At 34.7% G+C, this 20,770-nt stretch overlaps 1 protein-coding gene across 2 annotated transcripts in view; it reads right to left on the bottom strand.

Moving 5' to 3' along the window:
- Positions 1–20,770, bottom strand: part of SGCZ (sarcoglycan zeta) — a 228,289-nt gene that overhangs the window by 54,431 nt on the left and 153,088 nt on the right. For both annotated transcript variants that reach the window (XM_074821397.1, XM_074821395.1), the window contains exon 3: positions 19,427–19,514. In XM_074821397.1, the coding sequence (XP_074677498.1) occupies positions 19,427–19,514 (88 nt within the window). The remainder of the gene's footprint in view (positions 1–19,426; positions 19,515–20,770) is intronic.

Below are 20,770 nucleotides of genomic sequence, written 5' to 3' on the forward strand. Positions count from 1 at the left end.
GTACCTGCCGCGGACCCTGCCTCAGTGCTTGCATTTCTTTTGGAGGGAAACTGCAGCAAGGAGAGGAGGAAGAGCCCTTGAGTCTCACCTTCAGCAGTCAGAGAGCATACTTCAGTCGAGTTTTGGGGAAACAATCTGAGGACAAAAAGTGGAAAATCCCTCCAACATCTAGATAAAGGTCAGTCAGGATATTTGTGCTGTAACAAGTAATAAACCTAATTAGACAGTACATTCTGCTTTACATGAAGCATTGTCTGGAGAGTTGTTTGCAAAAATAACATGTGCATATTTATTGAGACAGGTAATGAGAACATAACAAAGGGTTCAAACTTTTTAGTAGGGCCTGTTGTGGTAGGACAAGAGGTAATGGTTTTAAACTAAAAGAGAGTAGATTTAGACTCGATGTAAGGAAGACATTTTTTACAATGAAGGTGGTGAAACGCTGGAACAGGTTTCCCAGAGAGATGGTAGGTGCCCCATCCCTGGAAACATTCAAGGTCAGGTTGGATGGGGCTCTGAGCAACCTGATCTAGTGGAAGATGTCCTTGCTCATGGCAGGAGGTGTTGGACCAGATGACCTTTAAAGGTCCCTTCCAACCCAAACTACGATTCTATGAAAACCAAAACACTCCACTCAACTGATTAGGAAAAAAAAACCCACAAAAAAACCAAAGCCAGTGTTTATTGTCATGACCCAGGAGACTTGTTTTTTAACAGCGATGGGTTGCAAAGCAAGAAGTCCACCACAGGATGCTGCCTGCCTGACAACAGCAGCAACATCCTGCACGGACAGGAAAGCAAAGCTGAAAAACAATGGAAGGCTGGACCTGTCCTTGTCCTGCAACCATAGTTATGGGTCAGGAAACCAAAGGATAAACACAAATAACTTATTACTAACTAGTTTCATCTTTATTTAAGAGCTGATGATTTCTCAGCTGCCTAAAAGTGGCATTATAAGTATTGTGAGGCTGTTAATTTACACACATGAAAGTTGTTAGCTCTGTAAAAAGGGATTAACAGAAAACATGAGAAATCAAAGAGAAAAAAGACCTGCCACATTCTTTCTCATTATATATCACTGCAAGTGACAGCCCATGTTTCAATAACTGCTTTTTAAAACTTGCAATGTATTTACAATAGTATAGCTTTTCATGAAGAACAACTTACAGAACAATGATCTGGAATTTCTACAAAGAAATGCATATATTTTAGATGCTCAGCATTTGGGCTTCCTCAGCATCATGTTTTATAAAAGTACACCTAGAATTCAGCTAGTCCAAAATATCATTACAGGATATAACTCTACATTTTTATGCTAAAAGAAATGGGTTTTTACTTTATGTTGCACTCAGGACTTAACAGTGCATCACTTAGTATTATTCACTTATTGCTGAAACAGTGGTTAGTGTATTCAAGCCACTTGAGAGATCACTTACAAAACGTAATACATGTTAAGTTTGTCTCTGACATAGAACCAGATGTGAATATTATGAAAATGGTTTTGAAAAGTTAAACTGCCTACAGAGTAATCAATGCTATCAAAATGGAATTCTGTTTCATTACATCTTAATTTCCCAGTTGAAATAAGAGTAAGCACTTGCATGTGCAATGTATTTGTGTATTATCTTAGCTGTAATGCAAACTGCTGTGTTCCAAAAGCACTCTACATACACACAGTCTGAATCTTTAATAGCACTACTAACAAAAATGTTGAATTAGAATATTGTGCATGAACAAAGCAAATTTTAAAAAATTTTTAGCTCAAATTTGTAGAGCAATCACACTACCCACTATGCTTATTTTCAGCAAATCGGATCTGCTTGAGTAAAGCATACTTCAGTCCAGAGCAAACATGCAAGAAAATCTATCTTGCAAACTCTGTTTGGAAAGGTAATTTCTAACAAAGACATGGTTATCTGAAAAGCTTTCTAGCTGTGCCACTTTATAGTATACTAACCTACTTCACACTAGAGATGCAGTCAGCTTCTTAATAGCTTTAATTAGGATCGGGGGATGTCACTGGCAAACTCTCTTGTCATTTTGTGTCCAGGAAAATTATTTACTTATAAATTCAGATGTATAATACTGAATTAAATTATTAGGTTTCTGTGAAATTCCATTCATTTAAAGTATATAGATGAAAAATGTACACTTCATATTCATCCACACATTGCATATAATAGTGGTTTATAACGCATGCTAGTTGCACAGCAGTTGCATAATCAAAACTATCATTAAATCAGCTATGTTAAAACTGGTACAAAGCATAAAATTATTCATTTTAGCTATAGTGAAGATGTGTTAAATGAAAATGTTAGGCAGTACATACAATATGGATACAGAAAATTATAGCACTGTAACCCAGACTAACACTAATAAAGATTAAATTTCAAGACAAGAAGTGTGTCTTTTGAATTTATGCCATGTGTAGTTTGACTTACTTATTAAGTAATACGATAACAACAACCATGAAGAATGTATTCTTTCAACATTTTGCTTTTTAAAGTCAATGATGCCTTGTACTACTTTATTATTATTCAGGAAAAAAATTATAACCACTACTTGGAATTATAATAAATATTACCAAGAACTCACCAGTCTTCCAAGGTTTAGATATGATTATAAAGATACAATTTTAAAGATGGAAGGGTAAACACTCCATTTACCAAATATGATTTAATGTTGATCAGGTAAAAAACTTGATTTGTATAACACTGTAATCATATGATAGAAGTGTAAACTGTCGGTGGTTGTTACTATGATACGAGATCAAATTTTCTGTATGTGATGCATAGGTAGTTTGGGTGGGGATTTTTTTGACATTACTACATCACTTATTGCTGTGGAAATTCCTGCTCATCCTGGGTAGCATATAGCAGGTTTTTTCACTGTTTGGAGAGCATTACAGTCATTATGGCTTGCTGTCCAGTTCATATTTCCCCTACCAGCATATTGATTCTGTGGTTATGCATATTTTGCTTTATAATGATGATTTTTGCTGTTGAAATGGACCTTCAGGTTTGAGGTCTTTTTTTTTTTTCCCTGAGTATTCCTGAGCAAGGGAGTTAATCTCCCTTCCAATTTTCTATAAAATGATATAATAGAGGTAATAATGCTTTCATGATACTTGTGAACATAAGAAGTTATGTAGAAAGTCATTACTGCTGGTAGGAAAACTGAAAGTCATAATTTCCCTAATAGCAACACTTTCCACCCAAACATTACTTCAGACAGTTTTAGAATTTTGGGAATATCTAATACTGCTCATTACTCATTTAGCACACAAAATATGCTTGGGACTTTAACCCTATATATTAAGAAGATCATATGTTCTTTTATTCTTTGCAATAAAGTGCTCCAGTCCCACTTTTATCAACAACAATGAAAGTAACAGAAACATTAAAACCAGGGTGAAGCTAACTTTTGTTTTGCTTTGTCTTCTGGTCTGTTTCCAGCCATCTATAATGCATTGCCATTCATTCTCAACTTACTGAAACATAAGTTGAAACTGAGATGCATGAAGAATAGTAAATATCAACAATACTAACTACACAAGAAGTTACATTTTTTCTCTTCTGTTGATAAATTTTGTGTGCTTATATCAGATGTAGATGAACACTAGCAGTTGTGTCTTTTTCTAAATCACCTTCCATGTCCACCTGGCAGACAACAAATTCAGACATAGAAATAGATAACAAATCAACCACTTTAAATATAGGGCCTAGAATTCAAAGGGAATTACCATGAATTTATGATCTTTGTTAATGACAAACATAATGAAATTCAATGTACTATCTCCTGATTCTTTAATGAAAAATGGGTTATTTAAACATTTATTAAATGCAGGGTATTTTTGGATGACAAAGTTACTTTTCTGAGAATGTGTTGATGCTTCTGAGAATGGAGATAAAAGAGATACAGCATTTTTAATAAAGACTCAACATCCAGCCAGGTCTAAAATCGGTATTTGTGAAATATATACCTAGAGAAAGTTTTGTTAATATTCATAGAAATGTTAGATATTATTTTGGCCACCAGAGGTCTCAGAAAATTTTCAGTGAATGTAAATGCAATAATGCAAATGAAGGACTCATACCAACTGAATAGAAGCATTGAGGAATTTGAATAAAGAGTGCTTGCAGCTGAGAGCGAGACATCTACACAAGTAAACATTCACGTCAGAATGTATTCTGTGTTCTGTTTACTGAGGAAGGGAAGGGACCATCTTCTTTCTATCAAAAAAGGGTGAAAGTAGCAGTTAAAAGAAACCCTATCTGGGTCCATCAATAGATGATGGCAACGCTATGGAGATGTCAGAAAGCTACTACTTTTAGGAGAGGTTGACCTTTAAGATGTCCTGGTCTAAATGATTACCTTCTTAAACAAGGGAAACTGGAGCAAGTGCTAGACCACAAGAAGCAGTGCATGTATTTGTTACCTTTTTTAGCATCAGACTACAGTGAATAATACCAGTTGTCAACATAAATTATTAGCATAGGGATAAGCCACACATTTATATAAAAGAAATATATATGAACAAAGAAAATTAAGTAGCACCATCCGAATCAGACAAAAGGTATGGTGGTAGCATGACTCTTCCTTCTTCATGATCTATAGACGCACTGCTATCCATAACAGATTAGTGTTATTACAGGTTTAGGACTCGGTCAAATGGAAGCTCACATGAAAATTCTGCCCTTCTGGGCAGATTTTACTTCTAGGAACTTTGTGAAAAGACACACCTAAGATATTGACTGTCACCTTTGCAATGGATAGAACACATCCTTCCCTCAGTGTGCCTTCTTGGTGCATCTTGATGGTGGAACCCCAGGTGTGAAAATATACATGAAAGTTGTCTAAAAGTTGCAGTAGACAGCACTCTTTATGCTACTTCTATACAAGGCCACAACTGCACAAGAGCAAACCTGTGCTTTTCCTCCTACTATCCCTGTCACATGGCATTTTCTATTGGAGACTTTCAAAAATTACATGTCTACATCAGACCTTTGGTCTGATATGATACAGCTGTGCACAGGTTTCAGAAGCTATGAGCAATACATATAGATGAATGAAAGTAAAACGTGTTTCCTGAAAGTTCCTTGAGCTTTAAGTTAAAGCACAATTATTTTGCTTCTATAATGGCTAAAAGCATGTGCATTTTCTGCTCCTGTGGCTCAGATGACAGGTTGTAGTTTTGGCTATAGTATCTTAATCACTTATACGGGTCCTTAGATAAGAAAGCTAAGCAATCCAAAGGAAGATATGCCAGGCACCAGACTTCAGACTGTATGTTTTGCTCTATTTATAATCTCATTCTTCAGTTTATTCAAAACATGAGCTAGATGGTTGAATTGAGGCTTGTGGCAAGTATAATGAGTTTCCTATCTGACTGATTTTTCTCACAATACTATAAATATATTATAAGCATAGGTAAATAATATATAATATAAAGATATTTAAAATAAATAGCAATACATAGAAATGGCTAAATTTAAAATTAAATTATTAAATTAAATATATTTAAATGTAAAGTAAATAATAAAGAGAATAAACTATAGATAAATATATATTATTTTTTATTACCAACCTTATTGCATTATCTTACCCATGGATGTTTTCCTCTATTGTCCAGGTATCTTTCTTTGTGACATCAGTAAATAGTCACACTATGTTAAATTCTTCTTATATCTGCCTTTATCAACTTAGCTTTCACTGACAAGCTCAAATGTCCAGCTCATGCAAATGAATTATAACTCTAATGTATTTTGGAGTACACCAAAGAGTGAATGGGAATAGAAAATTTATCAATTTTTCTTCCTCATGATGAATGCAACCTGAGTAGTACTAAATCCTAAGAGAATTTTCCAAGTTTTCAGCATTATCCTCAACCCTGGAATTTTTAGCTTTCTGTGATGTAATTGGTTTTTATGACTGAAATAATTTCAAAGGTGATCATCTACCTTTTGGAAGCTGAGGCTTACTAAAGAAGTCTGTGCATTACTTTTCCATACAAAATCAGTGCGAAAGTTTCCATTGTCTTTGTTAGCTGAGTTAGGCTGTAAAGTTACTGTTACATTGTTTGGCCACTACATGTTTTATGAAAATCCAAAGTTGCCTGCTAAGTAACTGAAGTATATTATTTACAGTATATTCCACTGAAAAGAAATTCGAGTTAAAAAACCACAGAACAATACAGAGTATGAGATACCTTAATGAACAGAACATTCTAATCAAATAGCAAGAGCACACACAAGACAGTAAGGGGAGTATGAAATTTCTTCATTACATAGATGAAACTCAGAGACAAAACAGGAATGTTGCATTTCTCCTTGGGAAATATAACATCTTGCAGATCATAAGGGCACTCATTCCTCTCTCAAAAAGTTTCTATTTATCATTATATAGTTCCTTTAGGTCAGACTTTTAGTCTGACTTTTCTATTGAATGTTCTAAAAATTTCCCAGAAATTCTACTGAAAAATCACTTATCTGTAAATCTCTACAACCTTGCTTTTTTCTTTTCTTAAAAACAGATCTGATGTTTGACCTGTGCGCATCCTTTGAGACCTTACCTCTCATCCATGTACTCTCTAAAATAATTGCTAATAGTACATGTACCTTTCTGCTGCCTGCTTTATCATTCTTAGGTAAACTGGACTGGAACTGAAATTGAATGAAGTGAATTGCATTCATGTCACTTAATGGTTCGTTACTTTTTCCCTTCCTGATTTTACCCTGTGACCTTTTTTACTAACTGTTATATATCTTGCTTTGTGAAGATTTAAAAAGAAAAGCATTTCAGTTCTGCCTTTCTTACTGGTAATATACTCTGTAGGCATTAGATAGAGAAAATCTGAAATTTGTTTCTACTCTGTAGGTATTTTGAAAATTTTTGGTGGTTTGTTAATATAAATTAAAAGTTAACTTAAATATTTTTACCTGTATCCTTTATATACACTTATTATTCAGAGATTAGTTTTCAATCTTCCTTTTTTTTCCTCCCCCCACCCCCCCCACCCCCCCCACCCCCTTTATTAAAGAGATACAAGTTATTTTTCCAGATGCTTTGGCAGTTTTCCATGGACTTCAACTATAACCTGTTGTAACTACAAAATATTGTATAATATTATTCACAATGTATTGAATTAGACCATTAAAAGGTTTCTGAATGCAAATTAAACTTTTCAGATAAATAATTGAATTAACCACATTTTGAGAGAAGGAGACTGAAACAAAAGATACAAGCTACCAGAGTACTTGGAAGCTTTCTTGGAAAAGGAATATTAAAAAAAAAAAAAAAAGGCTTAAATTTTTATAAAATGAACTCAACACTGACAGCTATAACATAGGGAGGACTAGAAAATCTATTTTTCCAAAGTGACTGTTTGTCATATTATTTGTTTTAGATAGAGAGTACAAATATGCTGAAGTTATCTATGCAAAAGGTGTTAGCACTTCATATAATCATGCTTTATCTGAGAAAGATTTATTGAAAGGATGTACAAAATATTAAGATACATAGGATTCATCTACAAAAAGGTTACCACTGGGTACTACTGGGTAGTAAAACAAGAGTAAAAAATTATACCCTGTTGACCAGAAAATAATAACTTTAAAACCTTCTGCTACTTGATAGATCAGTGAACTACATTTACAGATTGCTGAAAGAACTAGCATCCATTATCATGATAAGGACAAGATGATGACGACTTAGGAGCTCTCAGGATTTTTATATTATCCATTTAGGAAATTACTTGTCTCCTTGCCCTTGACAGTGGGACAAGGGCCAGGAAAGCTGCAGAAGCAGGCTAAAAGCAGATTTGGGCTCTTAGCTTCTGAAAGTGTCTCTTCTGATTAATGTTGTCAATAGAGTTCATTGTTGACTTGTAACGCAGAAGACACAATTCAATTCACAAATGAAGACATCCACCTCAGATTTCTACCCTGCTGACACTTAAGTTTTGTGTCTTTATCTGTGATTTGAATCACTCTCAAATTGTCTACCTTTCAAATACACCACTTAGGCTATATTGATGCCCTTGGGAGTAGGATTTTCTGGTAATGGAAAAGTTTTAGTATCATGGAGAAATCTGAAGTGTCCTCAAAGGAATGTATGATCTTGTATCCGGAAAGAAGTCTAACCTAGATGCAGAAGGATGTATAAATTCAGAAGTAAGATCTGCAGCATAGGTGGAATTTTTGTCCGGACTCGTTGAAAGATTTTGCTTCAGCAGTATGACAAGCCAATTAGAATCACTTCATCACAGAGAAAAATAGATGTGGTAAATTAGCATCTGGTTCCATATATAAATTCCACACAGAAAAGAAGTTAAAACCAAACAAAAATGCCCCAAACAAACCAAACCCCAAACCAACAAATGAATACCCAGAAAAGACCAAACTAGACACAAAAGATTAGCAAATTTCCCTTTCCTTCTTAAAAGACAGGTGAACGTCAGAACCATGTTGTCATCGTCTCCATTCCAGAAGCAAAATGGGTAGGAATCTTTTAGTGTTTGATAACTTTAAGTTGATAAAGAGTCCAGGTGCCTTGGTAATACATACAAGAGAAGAAAAACAAAAGAGCTTGTCCAAAGAAAACATCTCTCAAAAATATCACAAAAAGATACTCATGAAGTTTTGGGACTCTAATGTTGCAATAACATATTTTAAAGGAAATGTAGTGCTTAATTTTGATTTGGAAAAAATGTTCATTTTGTATTATTTTGATCTCTAACTGATGTTAGTGATTCAGTGAGTGACAACTATTCCCAGTGACTAATTAATTTCAGATTTATGGAATGCTTTTCTTAACAGGAAGAAATCTAGTCAAAATTTTAAAATATTCAGCTAATCATTAATTCAGTGCCATCTGTTCATAATTCAGCTGCAGCTGCAATATTTATCACCCTAAGAATAACATAAGGAAAAAGAAGATATTTTCAGAGATATATTTATATATTATAGAAATCAATATTAAATATACCTTTAAATGGCCTGTACATACTCGTGCTTGAGACAAATTACATCAAGACAGTTCTGCCCATCTACAAATGACACAATTAAACATCTCTAGTATTGGCATATTATGGAATTTGAAACTCCATACTCATCTTAGAGATCATATATATTATGATATAGAGGTAAAATAATTAAAAGGCAAATAAACATAATTATCTTGATAAATAAGCACCTCAAACCAGCTGTGTTCTAGTTATTATTAACTAGTATTTTCCATTGTGTTATTAAAGTTTTAGTGTTGTACATTGAAATTGGTTTTGGAAATGCATATTTTTACAGGACTCAGACAAAGCAGTGCAATAAATAGAAAGTAAACTTTAATATTAGTGTGTTTTTAAAAACACATAATAATTGTAACATAACAGTGAGATGCAATTTTTGATAGTCTAAAGACATGTAAGAGGAAATTCTAGAAAATATGAGGGTTTTATTTATTTGTTAATACTAGTCATCTAATAGGTACAAACTAGAACTTGTGATCTAAGAGGTTCATGATCTTGTATGGACAAATAATTTTCATGGGCAAACAGACAAATGTTTCCAAGCCTGACTATCCACCTGCAAAAATCTCTTTCACACATGGAAACAGCCTAATTTCCCATAGCTGGCTTAGTAAGATAACTGAAAGAACTTGGACTTTTTAAAGACAATTTAGCTGACTAAAGACCCTTAAGTCTACAATCATATTAGTTTTCACCCATATTTTTGAAAAATCTCTTTGCTGTCACTTCAACATCTTTAATAGCAGCAGCATGGTCTTGAGTTTCTTCTTCCAAGTGTTTTCTGTAGCTCTGAAGTAAGTAGAACATCAGAAAGATCTCACTGCTCTTCTTTCTCCTTTTTTCTTTTTTAATTACATTTTTGTATTTAATTAAAAAATGGCTTTTCTATTTGCCCTTATTTTGTCCTTCAACTAAGCCACTCCTATTAAAATAATATATTCTTACCAATATTAATGAGGTGTCTGAACATCAGGGAAAAAAAAAAGGGTAAAAATAAAATCTTAATGTCCTGTCAGGGACTTTCTAAAGGTCCAGATGCTGTAGGTAATTTAATAATGCTTAGCACCCAGCAGCAGCCTTGTGAACATCACAATGCATGCATAGCACCTGTTTTTGCAGTTAAACGAAGTATTAGCAGTTGATAAAGCTAAAGAATTAGAACCATCTTTTGAAGATGTACGCTGTATTCCTCAAAACCTACTTAAATACCTCTGAATAATGTCTATTTCTTTGACTTTTGGGATCTCTCTCCTGCAAAAGGAAATTACTTCTCTTTCCCTGCCCTGAATATTTGAGTAGTAATTATGCTGTCTGTATTGGCCAACAGCGTGTGGGTAACAACAGCAGGACAGATGGCAATGGATTAATGTTTAAACACTAACACTTCTGTACCACCATGCAAACCACTAATGACCTCTTCCCACTCAGACTACTTCTACAGTTAAATCCAGTCACTGCTCATAGTTCCATGTTCTCTGGTATGATACAGGGAAAAAAAAATAATAAATTTTAATATTGAGGATAAAATATTTAAGAACTGAAACAAAATATCCTTTTTCTTAGATTTCAGTGCCAATTTTCTAGAAACAGTGGAAACATCCAAACATGCATTTAAAATACAATGAGGTAAAATAAAAAGTCTATAAAGCAGAAAAGTAAGCGGAGGACTGATGTACCACTGGCAAAATAGCTGTTGATAATTGAAATCTACTTCAGCATATGTCCAGTCTCACTACAGATACTCTGGAGTCAAAGTTAGCTTTGAGATGAAATACTAAGGCACTGAGCTGAGGCTCATACCAAGTGTATGGGACACCCCTCTGCACAGGGTCACCACTGCACTCTCACTCCCCCTCCACAATCACTGTCTGGAAAACACTGATTTAGTGTTTCCTTTCATCCTTTTCCCATCATCTCTAAAGTGACAGTGGATACAGAATATTAACTATTGTCCTCTCATGAGAAAAGAGGTCTGTGGCTGCTGGTTTTCCAAAGGTTATACTGCAGGAAAAGTCAGCATGCGTCCAGTCCTTTGCGTGCCCAGCTGTTCCTGCCAGCACCAACTGTCAGCAGCTGGGACCTGAGGCTTCACTTGAAGACTGGCTTCCAGCAGGCTGCCTGAGGAAGACCTGCTACTTGTCCCTCTTCCTCCCCCCCACAGTTTTAGTCTGTACCTCTTTGAAAGAACTATAGCGTATCTCAAGTTGGAAGGGACCCATAGGGATTTTTGAGTCCAACTCCCTGCTCCTCTCAGGACTACCTAAAACTAAAACATATGACTGAGAGCACCGTCCAGGCCCTTCTTGATCTCTGACAGGCTTGGTGCTGTGACCACTTCCCTGGAGAACCATGTTCTAGTGACCAACCACTTTCTTGGTGAAGAACCTTTTCCTAAAGCTTAATCTGAACTTCCAGTGACACAGCTTCATACCCTTTCCATGTGTAAAAGAAGAAACGTCCAATTTCATAACAGCAGCTCAATGAAAATTAAAATTTATAGTGAATATATACAAGAAAATTGGAGTGGTTGCAGAAGAAAACAGGAAGCACACTGCACAATAGCTGCATACGGGTTGGAGGACTTCTAAAGTTCAAACTCAAGAATGCATATTCTGACTTTGAAAAGTCATCTTTTCCTCCATGTGCTTGTCCTTTCCAAACCAGTTCTAGATTATGGAAAGAAAAATACATCAAAAACCAGGTACTGGACCTCAAATTCCTTCCAAATATAGATGATGAATGAACTTAGAAAAAGAGAGAGAAATTAACCTGCATGTATTTTGTCTATGCTATAAATATTATAGACAGAAGTATCAGACTCGTTATAAAAATAAAAAGTATGTTTTTCTTTTTGTCTGTCAGTTACAGAGAGCAAAAGGTGCTCTCCACATTAGATCAATACAACTTCAGACATGAACTAACACAAGCTGTACATTGTATCCAAGGTAGAAATAGTCTTCCTGAGCTCAGACTGAGGGAAAGAAAAAGAAAAGAAGAAAAATTGGATCAGGACTCAAATGTTGAAAAATTTGGAGTCTGAAGAAGACAGAAAGAAATAAAAAAAGAGACTGCAGAAATAAGAGGAAGAGATCTCAAGACCCCAGCTCTGGAAGTACTGACGCAGTGGTTAAATAATTTAACAAAAAGTCATTATTTTTAAGATTCAAAGAAGATTATGTATATCATGCCAGTGAGGATGATAAAACTTAAAGCAAGAAATCTTATATCCACAGCACAGACCTTCTTTGCTACACTGTTTAGAACCAACAATGCACAAGCACTCTCACCCCTGAAATAACCATGCACAAACTGCACATAATTTAGTTATTGTCCTACTGTTACTTGCATTTGTGTTTATTTATGGGGGAATTTTTAATTCTGGACATATCAGCTGACATGATATGCTCTTGTATTTCAGGAAGGAGGTTTCAGGTTAAATAATGGCCATACATATCAGAAAGAATTACCACTTGGTCCTAATAAGTGACAGAGAAATAGCTTATTACTCTTTATTTTTATAGCATGGTTGTCATGTGGCAGTTCGCAAGAGAGATGTAAGATATATTTTACATCACAGGGTATTTCAAATATTAAACAGCAATGTAGTGTTACGTCTGCACATAACATATAATGAGAGTATCATAAAGATATGAAAGTTCTCGCTTAAAAATTGAAAACATACCTAAATGATTAAAAGCAATCTGAAGTACTTGTGTAAAGTACTTCAAAAAGATCTTGTTAGCCAAGCACAAAGTGGATTACAAATGTTTGATGATACCAAGTATATTCAATAGTTTTAGGAGTTAATGATGTAATAGATGTATAAAAAAGTATTATTTTTCAGTACAATTAATGCAAGGGTTAGTCAGAAGAGCCACTGCTGAATGTCAAATGTACATATGCAGATTAACACAGAGAATGATGCAACTAATCTACAAGCGTAAGTAAAAACTAGAAAAGAGTTGTTTGCAACTGTTCTTTACTAGTCCATTAACTATTACTGCCTCTTGATGCTGAATCAAATCAAGAGGATTTCTATTATTGGAAGATGACTGAAACAGAGGATTGCAGGATGAATATGGATGAATTTCAAATAAATAACATTTAAAAGGCTACTTTGGCAGACCCATCAAAGTGCCGGCAGAGGTTAAAGTTTTGACCGGTTTTCAGAGTTTCACTTTTTCCTAATATCGCACTTCAAGATAACTAATTAATAGGAGTAGATTCTCATGATAGCTTATCCAAAGTCATTAAGAATATATCTGAATATATTTTACATGAGCTTCTATTGCAGAACCTGTTATACGCAGATGGTTTGTAAAAAAGACTTTTCCAGGGACTAGAAAGACAGAAACAGAGGCAACGTCACATTGCACTGTAAATTATGAGAAGGGATGAGTCTCACATTCCAGCTGGACATTTCAACTGTTATAAGCAACATGGCTTACTTTCTGACTGCCTCTTGGCTCATCTCGCGCACTTTGCCAGGAGGAGACATAAAGCCATATGGCCTCTCAGGCACTGCTCCATTGTACCTTCTGTAGAGATTCCTGAAGCTGAAAGAGATCCTTTAACTCTGCAGTTAAGTAAAAGGTAGCTAACCCGTACTGAAAAAAAGGCAAGATTTTCTCACATTTACCTCTGTTTAAAAGATCTGACAATGGATTTGTACCACAGAGTAGCACATAAGCTGTATTTTCACCTCCTGATAAACTGTTTATATTCCTATACTTGGAAAAAGTGTTTAGCTGGCTATAAAACTTTGGTAAGAAACATTATACTGTAAAACTAGTATACTCAGAATGTGTAATATTTTGTTGTGTAGGTTATCTAAATATTTTCTGAATCGACAAGTAACTGACTTAGAACAAGAGAAAACATTAGACAACTGAGTAATTTTCAACAGAAAATTCCATTTAAGGTGCAAACACATCTGAAAAATTGTAAGTGATGTAAGTAATTGAGCACAGAAATTACAGATTCTGTGTTCCTTTTTTTTTTGGATTAGAAAAGGAAGAGGGAGTGAATTAACTATGTTAAAAACCTTTAAAAAGGTTTAACTATGTAAAAAACCTTTAAACCTTTAAAACAATAAGAAGAGCCAGATTAATGATAAAATGCTCCAAAGGAAGATTTTAAGCTATTGCATATTCATTCTGAAGGTCAGTATGAAATAATCTTGTTTGTACATCACTGCAAAAGTTGGACTTCTAATTCATCTAGCTATGGTAGAAGTGAATTGCCTGCATTTCTGATTTCCGTACTTTAAAGTGGTTTTAAGGACCAGAATTGGGGTTTCCTCAGTCTGTATTTCAGTCAAGGAATACAAATTCAGAGAATGCTGAGAAATGGATAACTCATTTACCTGACTGTTTTTGCAACATGTCTTTTTAGCAATATTCCTAATCCTGCTGCACCACAGTGGTTACATAAGCAATTGCTTTAATATGAAAATTCAACTAGCAAAATGTTTAATATATTTTAGATTTTTGAAATTTCACTATAGTTTGGGACTACAGTTAGGCAAACTTCCCTATAAGGGAAAGGAGAAAGGCTTTATTTTACATGTTCCTGACAATTAAGTACTGATCAATATTTGCCCAGTCGAAGGGTAGAAACAGCTAACAACAGATTGTAAAACAACATCATCCTTTCTCTCCCTAGCACCCTAGTATCGACAATACAAGAATAACCATACAAATAAGAGAGGGGTTGAGCTCTTTTGTTCCTTTTTCCTAATGTGAGAAAAGGGCATATGTGTAAGACCACTCTGAAACTACCCTCTTCCTGCAACACTTAGGAGAAAAGACCTTACATTTCAGACTACTATGTATGCAAAGAAGATTAAAAAATATAGAAATATTTCTCGTCCATTGTTACTTAAGCATGTTATTATGTCCATTGTCTTAATTGATACTTATTTCCAGTTCACAATAATCTTAAATAAGTAAATGTCCAACAATAGATATCAAAGATTTAGAGCCGCATGTGCACACATATTATTACAAGTTCTACCACAGTTAATTCTAAACACAAGAATGCTTGAAATGTCTCTTGCTTCAGATCTTCTTTGATATCTAGATATTGCAAAGGGAACATCACAGGCAACATTTAGGTAATGAGTACTTTGATCACCTCCGAAATGAAGGTGTAGCAGGATGTGTTATCTGGTAAGGTATCTGTAGGTACAGGCACAGGCGATTAGCATATGTGATATAGGCAAGAATGATGAATAGGACTATTTCCACTCCCACAAGGTTATATACCTGTAGTTTCTAATGGCCAATAGTTTCTGCACTATACCCTATGTACTCTTGGTGGAATACAGCAAGTAAGCAAGCACATTTTTAAGAAAATATCTTGAATACACAAAACAAATTTTCTGGCAAATAAATGGAAAGTGTCATCAAGTTTGACAGGTTATTTCAGTAGCTATATCTTTTAGTACTCTTATCAGTCTTTACCAGTGCTATAACTGAAAATTATACATCTGCCTGCTATTTTCAAAAAGTAATTGCAAAATTGTGATATAACTTTCATTGGTATTCAAATAATTTTTCTCAATTTGCATGGCTCTAGAGATCTCAGTGAGTAGAGCTGCAAGTTCAGGAGCTCTTTAAAGGTGTGACCTGTACAGTTCCAGACCTCTGTGAGAGTTATGACACTGTCTTAAAGAGCCCAAAGCTTAGCAAAAATGAAGTACACATTGTTGCATGTTTCAGATATCCCCAAGGATCTTTATGAATGGAAAAGGTCAAGCACTAGCAGAAATACCTGTCAGAAGCAATTATTGCAGCAAGAAAAAAGGAAGGAGAAAAACCCTCATGAATAAACGAGAAAGTTGGTGAAGTAATAATCAGATCTGAAGATGAAGTTACAGTAAGTACAAACATGGGTTTCAAATGTCTCCTTTCAGCCATATTTAATTTTGATCCCTTTAGCACTGTCAGCCTAATGTCCTCCACTCAAAACCAGGCAGATGAACGTATGATCTGTGCAGACAGAATGGAGACCACAGACTTCTGACTTGAGGTGAGCAACTATTGTGCATTTCTAAGATTGGCAGAAAAGAAGTAGATCTTTCTCCATATAGTTTTAAACTATGCAAACATTGACTAAACAGAGAGAAAAGGTTGTGTCAAGGTAATTTAGTAGAATGCATAATGCAAAGTGTATTGCTAAGTAATGGTTGGGAGGGGAGAGATATGATTACTTGCTCTTATCCAGCTTAGATCTATTGATTTTTGTATGGTCATCTTTACATCTTTATTTTATAGATACACTTCATGTCTGTGCTACGTCTGCTCTGTTGGTCTTAAATGGCATGTCTAAAAACTGAAGGCTGTGGAGTGCTTTTGGAGATGCAGATACAAACTTGGCAGTTTCCCAATCATATGTCATAAGTAGACTGGAGCACGAGCATTTCTAGCTCAGTTGGTATAGATCCCAACAGGAAGCATTGCTACACTTGTGATTTTCTCTCCGTACAGTTTTCAGTGTCAGTATAAATATATTGTACTGTAATAATGGATGCACCCTTGTTATTGTAAGACCTAGAGTCATGACTTGACTTTACACCACTTAAACATGTAACCACTGAATCATCCAGTACTCTTCACTATCTTTTTTATATATATATACTTTTTCTTCACTCCTCCTAGATTAAGGTATGTTCCAAGATGTTTTAATGATGCACTTTACAGAAATATTTTGTCTTCCATAGTCACTCACAGAACTGAATACGTTATCAAGAGTTTCACTGTAGTTTTTCCATCTCCCTGGGTGATCATATAGCCTTCTTCTGGCCCCACTCCCACTTCTTTATATTAATCTATCTTCCAGTTACAGTTTTAATTAGATGTTCTTAAGGCTGTGTTGGTCTTCTGTGGCACAATTCCAAATACCACAGAAAGAATTTTCAGTTGTTCTAAAATTTGACATGACCAGCAATTTGAATGTCAAAGACAAGAGACCAGCCTATTTGTTGCCTTGTAACATTACTTATGTCCTGTGAAATACAGATAAAATGCCAATGATATCACATGTATAGGAAGTGCATTTTCATTCACCTGAATGCATAGGCATCCTTCTTTCTTTTCAGAATGCTCCTGCCATGCATATAAATTTGTAGTGTTTAAAAAAAATTATTACTAAACTTTTTAAATAAGTTAACAGATAAGAACATTTCAAATTTGTTAACTAGATATTTTTTTCCCCAAGGCATAATAATTTACTCTATTTGTAGTTTAAAAATATTTCTCCTCACTGTTTCATCCACCATTTATTTTCATCCATTTCATTGGGCAACCACACACACATAGCTGCTTCAGCATGAAGCACCAGTGAAGGGACAAAGACCATTTGTGAAGGAGGCAAGGACTTTCCAGAGCATATTTACTGCTAATAGGAAGAAATATTTTCTGATGTCAACAAACCTGGTATAGAAAGTCCCCTCCCCTTCTCCCAGCAGATGTTTCCATGTTTTTACCTAGACAAAAATCACAAATTTCTCTGCTCTACCTTACGCAACAAAAATTTTTAGAAGGGAGGGCAGGAATAATACATTTTGAATTTTAGGTGCCTGTTCATTTCTTTGATTTCTGATAGTATAATGTTCAGGTCTTTACTGATTGTACTGGTAGCTATGAGTGCCTCTACTAAGTAAGAAATATCAAATAATAAATAAGAAAATAAGGAATATTTTAATATGCATTCAATACTGTATGAGGAATTTATAAAAAATAAAGAAGCAGATTTTCATATTAATATTAGAAAGAATAAAGACCGTGTAGACATTCTGAAAAAGAAAAGGAAGATAAAGAATACAATATTGCAATTTAGCAAGCTTCCACTCTGCACCAGCTGCACACCAAGAATCTTACAGGTATTCACTGCAATGATGGTGACATAAGAACACATGTTTTCTTCAGGCCTTTATGTTTTTAGAATATTAACCTCTAGTGTGATGCCTTTAAATAGGTCAGTATCAATACACTCACATACATTTTCAGTGATGGATTCACTCAGCAGGAATGGTGTCAGCAATCAAAATATCATAGCTATTTCAGCCAATGTGAATGTTTGCCATGGGCAACTCACCTTTTAGCAATTACCAGCTGAAGTGGAAAGTTTTAATAATACAGCTACTAGATGAAACAGAACTGTGTTCCATAAACACACTGGGCAAGTACAATATGGCTAGAACAGGTGTTAGCTTAATTTTCCTCATCTGTATCTGCTAGCAAGTCTGGTTACCTTTGCACACTCATTTGACGTGGTCATTCAGGGAAATCAGTGCAGATGGTATGTCACTTGCCAAAGATTTTTGACAACTTGAAGCCTCTGTCTCCAGCCAGTATGAAAGCTCAGTGTCAATTACAACTAGAGTTTAACTTGAAAGTGTTTGTGAGTATATCCTCAGCACATGAGGAAAAAGAGTGGAAAAAACACAGCTTAATTCAGAAGTAAAGTGAAAAAAATGAAAAGACGTAGAGTTTAAGGGCCGTCTCTTCAGATTTATATATACATTAGTATCTTATATGTTTGTGTATTTTTCATCCCATTCCCAGTCAATATATGTTGTTTTATAAGAGATCTAGAACATTACTTTGTACAGACTTTTTTGGCCAATATTCTTAAAAAGCACTGAATATCTTCACTACTATTCTAGTACTGAAAATATAGAAAAATATTACTTCATATTTACTAACACAGTAAGTATGATTTGTGTTAAAAACACAGTATAACATGGTAAACTTAATAAAAGCAGGGAAAATATATGAAAAGAGGAACAGATAAGTAAAATAATTTTATTGTCATTTCATTTAGAACTTTGATTTGCAATATTTTATACTTTGCAAAGTATCAGACACCATTTTAATGAATGACTGGCAGTATGATAACTTTCCGTTTAAATTTTGGAGTGACTAGGAAAGCATTTGGATTTTTGTTTTGTTCTGGTTTTTTTACATGTTACTCCTACTGTTTTCAATATATGCTGATATAAATACATTGCAAGAGTACTGGGGACAAATCAATTCCCACTGATATAATGGAAGACTGACAGAACTTGTAAGAAAATGATGGTTATTTTCCCACTGAAATTGTTGTTGAAACATGTTTTGCTGAGTGGGGTATTTTTGGTTTGTTTTGTTATAGCTGTCTCAAAAATAATAATTTTTTATTAAGCTTTTTTAACTATTTTGAGACACTTCTACTCTCTCTACCTTTAGCTAATGCTGAATCACTTTCTTATGATCCATTGTATGCATTGTTTTTCATTTGGGTATGGTGATGAGATTTTTTTTCCTGACTATTCAGCAGTGTTTTATCTTTAATGGTAATTAATGAAGCCTATTCATAAAGCTAAACTGATAGACATAACAGTCAATAAAGAACACTCACCTACTGTCAGTTGTCCAGTTAACTGTCCCATGTGATTTCTTGCATTCACTGTTACATTTCTGTCAGACTGTAACACCAGTGGGCTATCCTGGGAAACATGTATAAGACAATAAATGAGAGAACAAAAAACTGAGGTAGAATTAAGTTAAAACTACATATAAACATGCATGCTGAAAGGGGAGTTCTGTCAAATATAATAGCTTTTTTAATAATTTCATAAAGTATTTTACAAGTCAATTTTTTATATAAAAGAATAACAATACTATTTTAAGCTTAAAACCTTGTGCATAGAGTCCCTGCTTTAGAAATCAAAGTTGAAATTAATTTATATAAATTGGGCTTTATTTCCTGAGGATATTACAAAGTTGAAAATTCAAACAGCCTTAACGCAAACCTGTTTCATTAGCTTTTTCCATATATTGCTAACATACTTTTCTAACTACCTAACCAACACTATATTGCATTATTATTCTGTATAACCTATAGTATTTGGATTGCACTTACTAAAACTTTAAAAGCACAGCTATGCATTTCTTTGAAGGTGAAAGGTATCATCATTCTCAAAAAGCAAAGAAAGAGAGCACTGAAAGGAGGTCATATAACAGACACCCCTGACCCACTACTATTAGTGATCAAGCAGATGTAACATGAAGACAAATATTGTATGATGTTAAATATGGTCTTAACATTTTTGGAGTCAGTTTGTAGCATCACTACATTGCTATCAGCATCTTACTAGGTTTAAGCTTTTGAGGAATGTTTACATATATACATGTAGGCTTATCCTGCATCCAAAGCTAGTTTAAAGAATATCAGAAATGAAGCCAGAATTGAATTTTGTTTCTTGAAGAATGAGGAGCCAGATCCACTCCTCCAGGGGAAGGAGAGATGCATGGGAAAGGGGAAGAACTTCAACAGAGAGCCATGAGAAACCCAACCTAAAAAAAAAAAAGAAAAAGAACTTACTGATCATGCTCTCATTGGAGGGGGGTGAGTGCATGAGAGAAGGGAAAATTATGCTGGTGGTTGCTGTGGCAGAGAGGAACTTTCGTCCCTGGAATCACCTGATACCACACTGTTCTTCCCCTGAAGCTTGAAGTGACACCATGGGTATATCAATGTTTCTGGCAGTTTGCTAGCACTTACCTATGCTTAGGTAAGTTTAGCCAAAACCAGTAAGACACCTGACAGAAATAGATGGGAAGGTGCCTTAGGTAGGAATCACTAAGGGCTAGGAAAATATTTCTGAAAATTATATACTCATTTTATTCTTAGATTCTTCCCTGAACATCCACTATTGGTTATTCCTGGATCGAGCATACTAGGTTAGATAGACTTCTTGTG

Source organism: Strix aluco, chromosome 4, assembly GCF_031877795.1.
Source record: "Strix aluco isolate bStrAlu1 chromosome 4, bStrAlu1.hap1, whole genome shotgun sequence".
NCBI classification, from domain to species: Eukaryota; Metazoa; Chordata; class Aves; order Strigiformes; family Strigidae; genus Strix; species Strix aluco.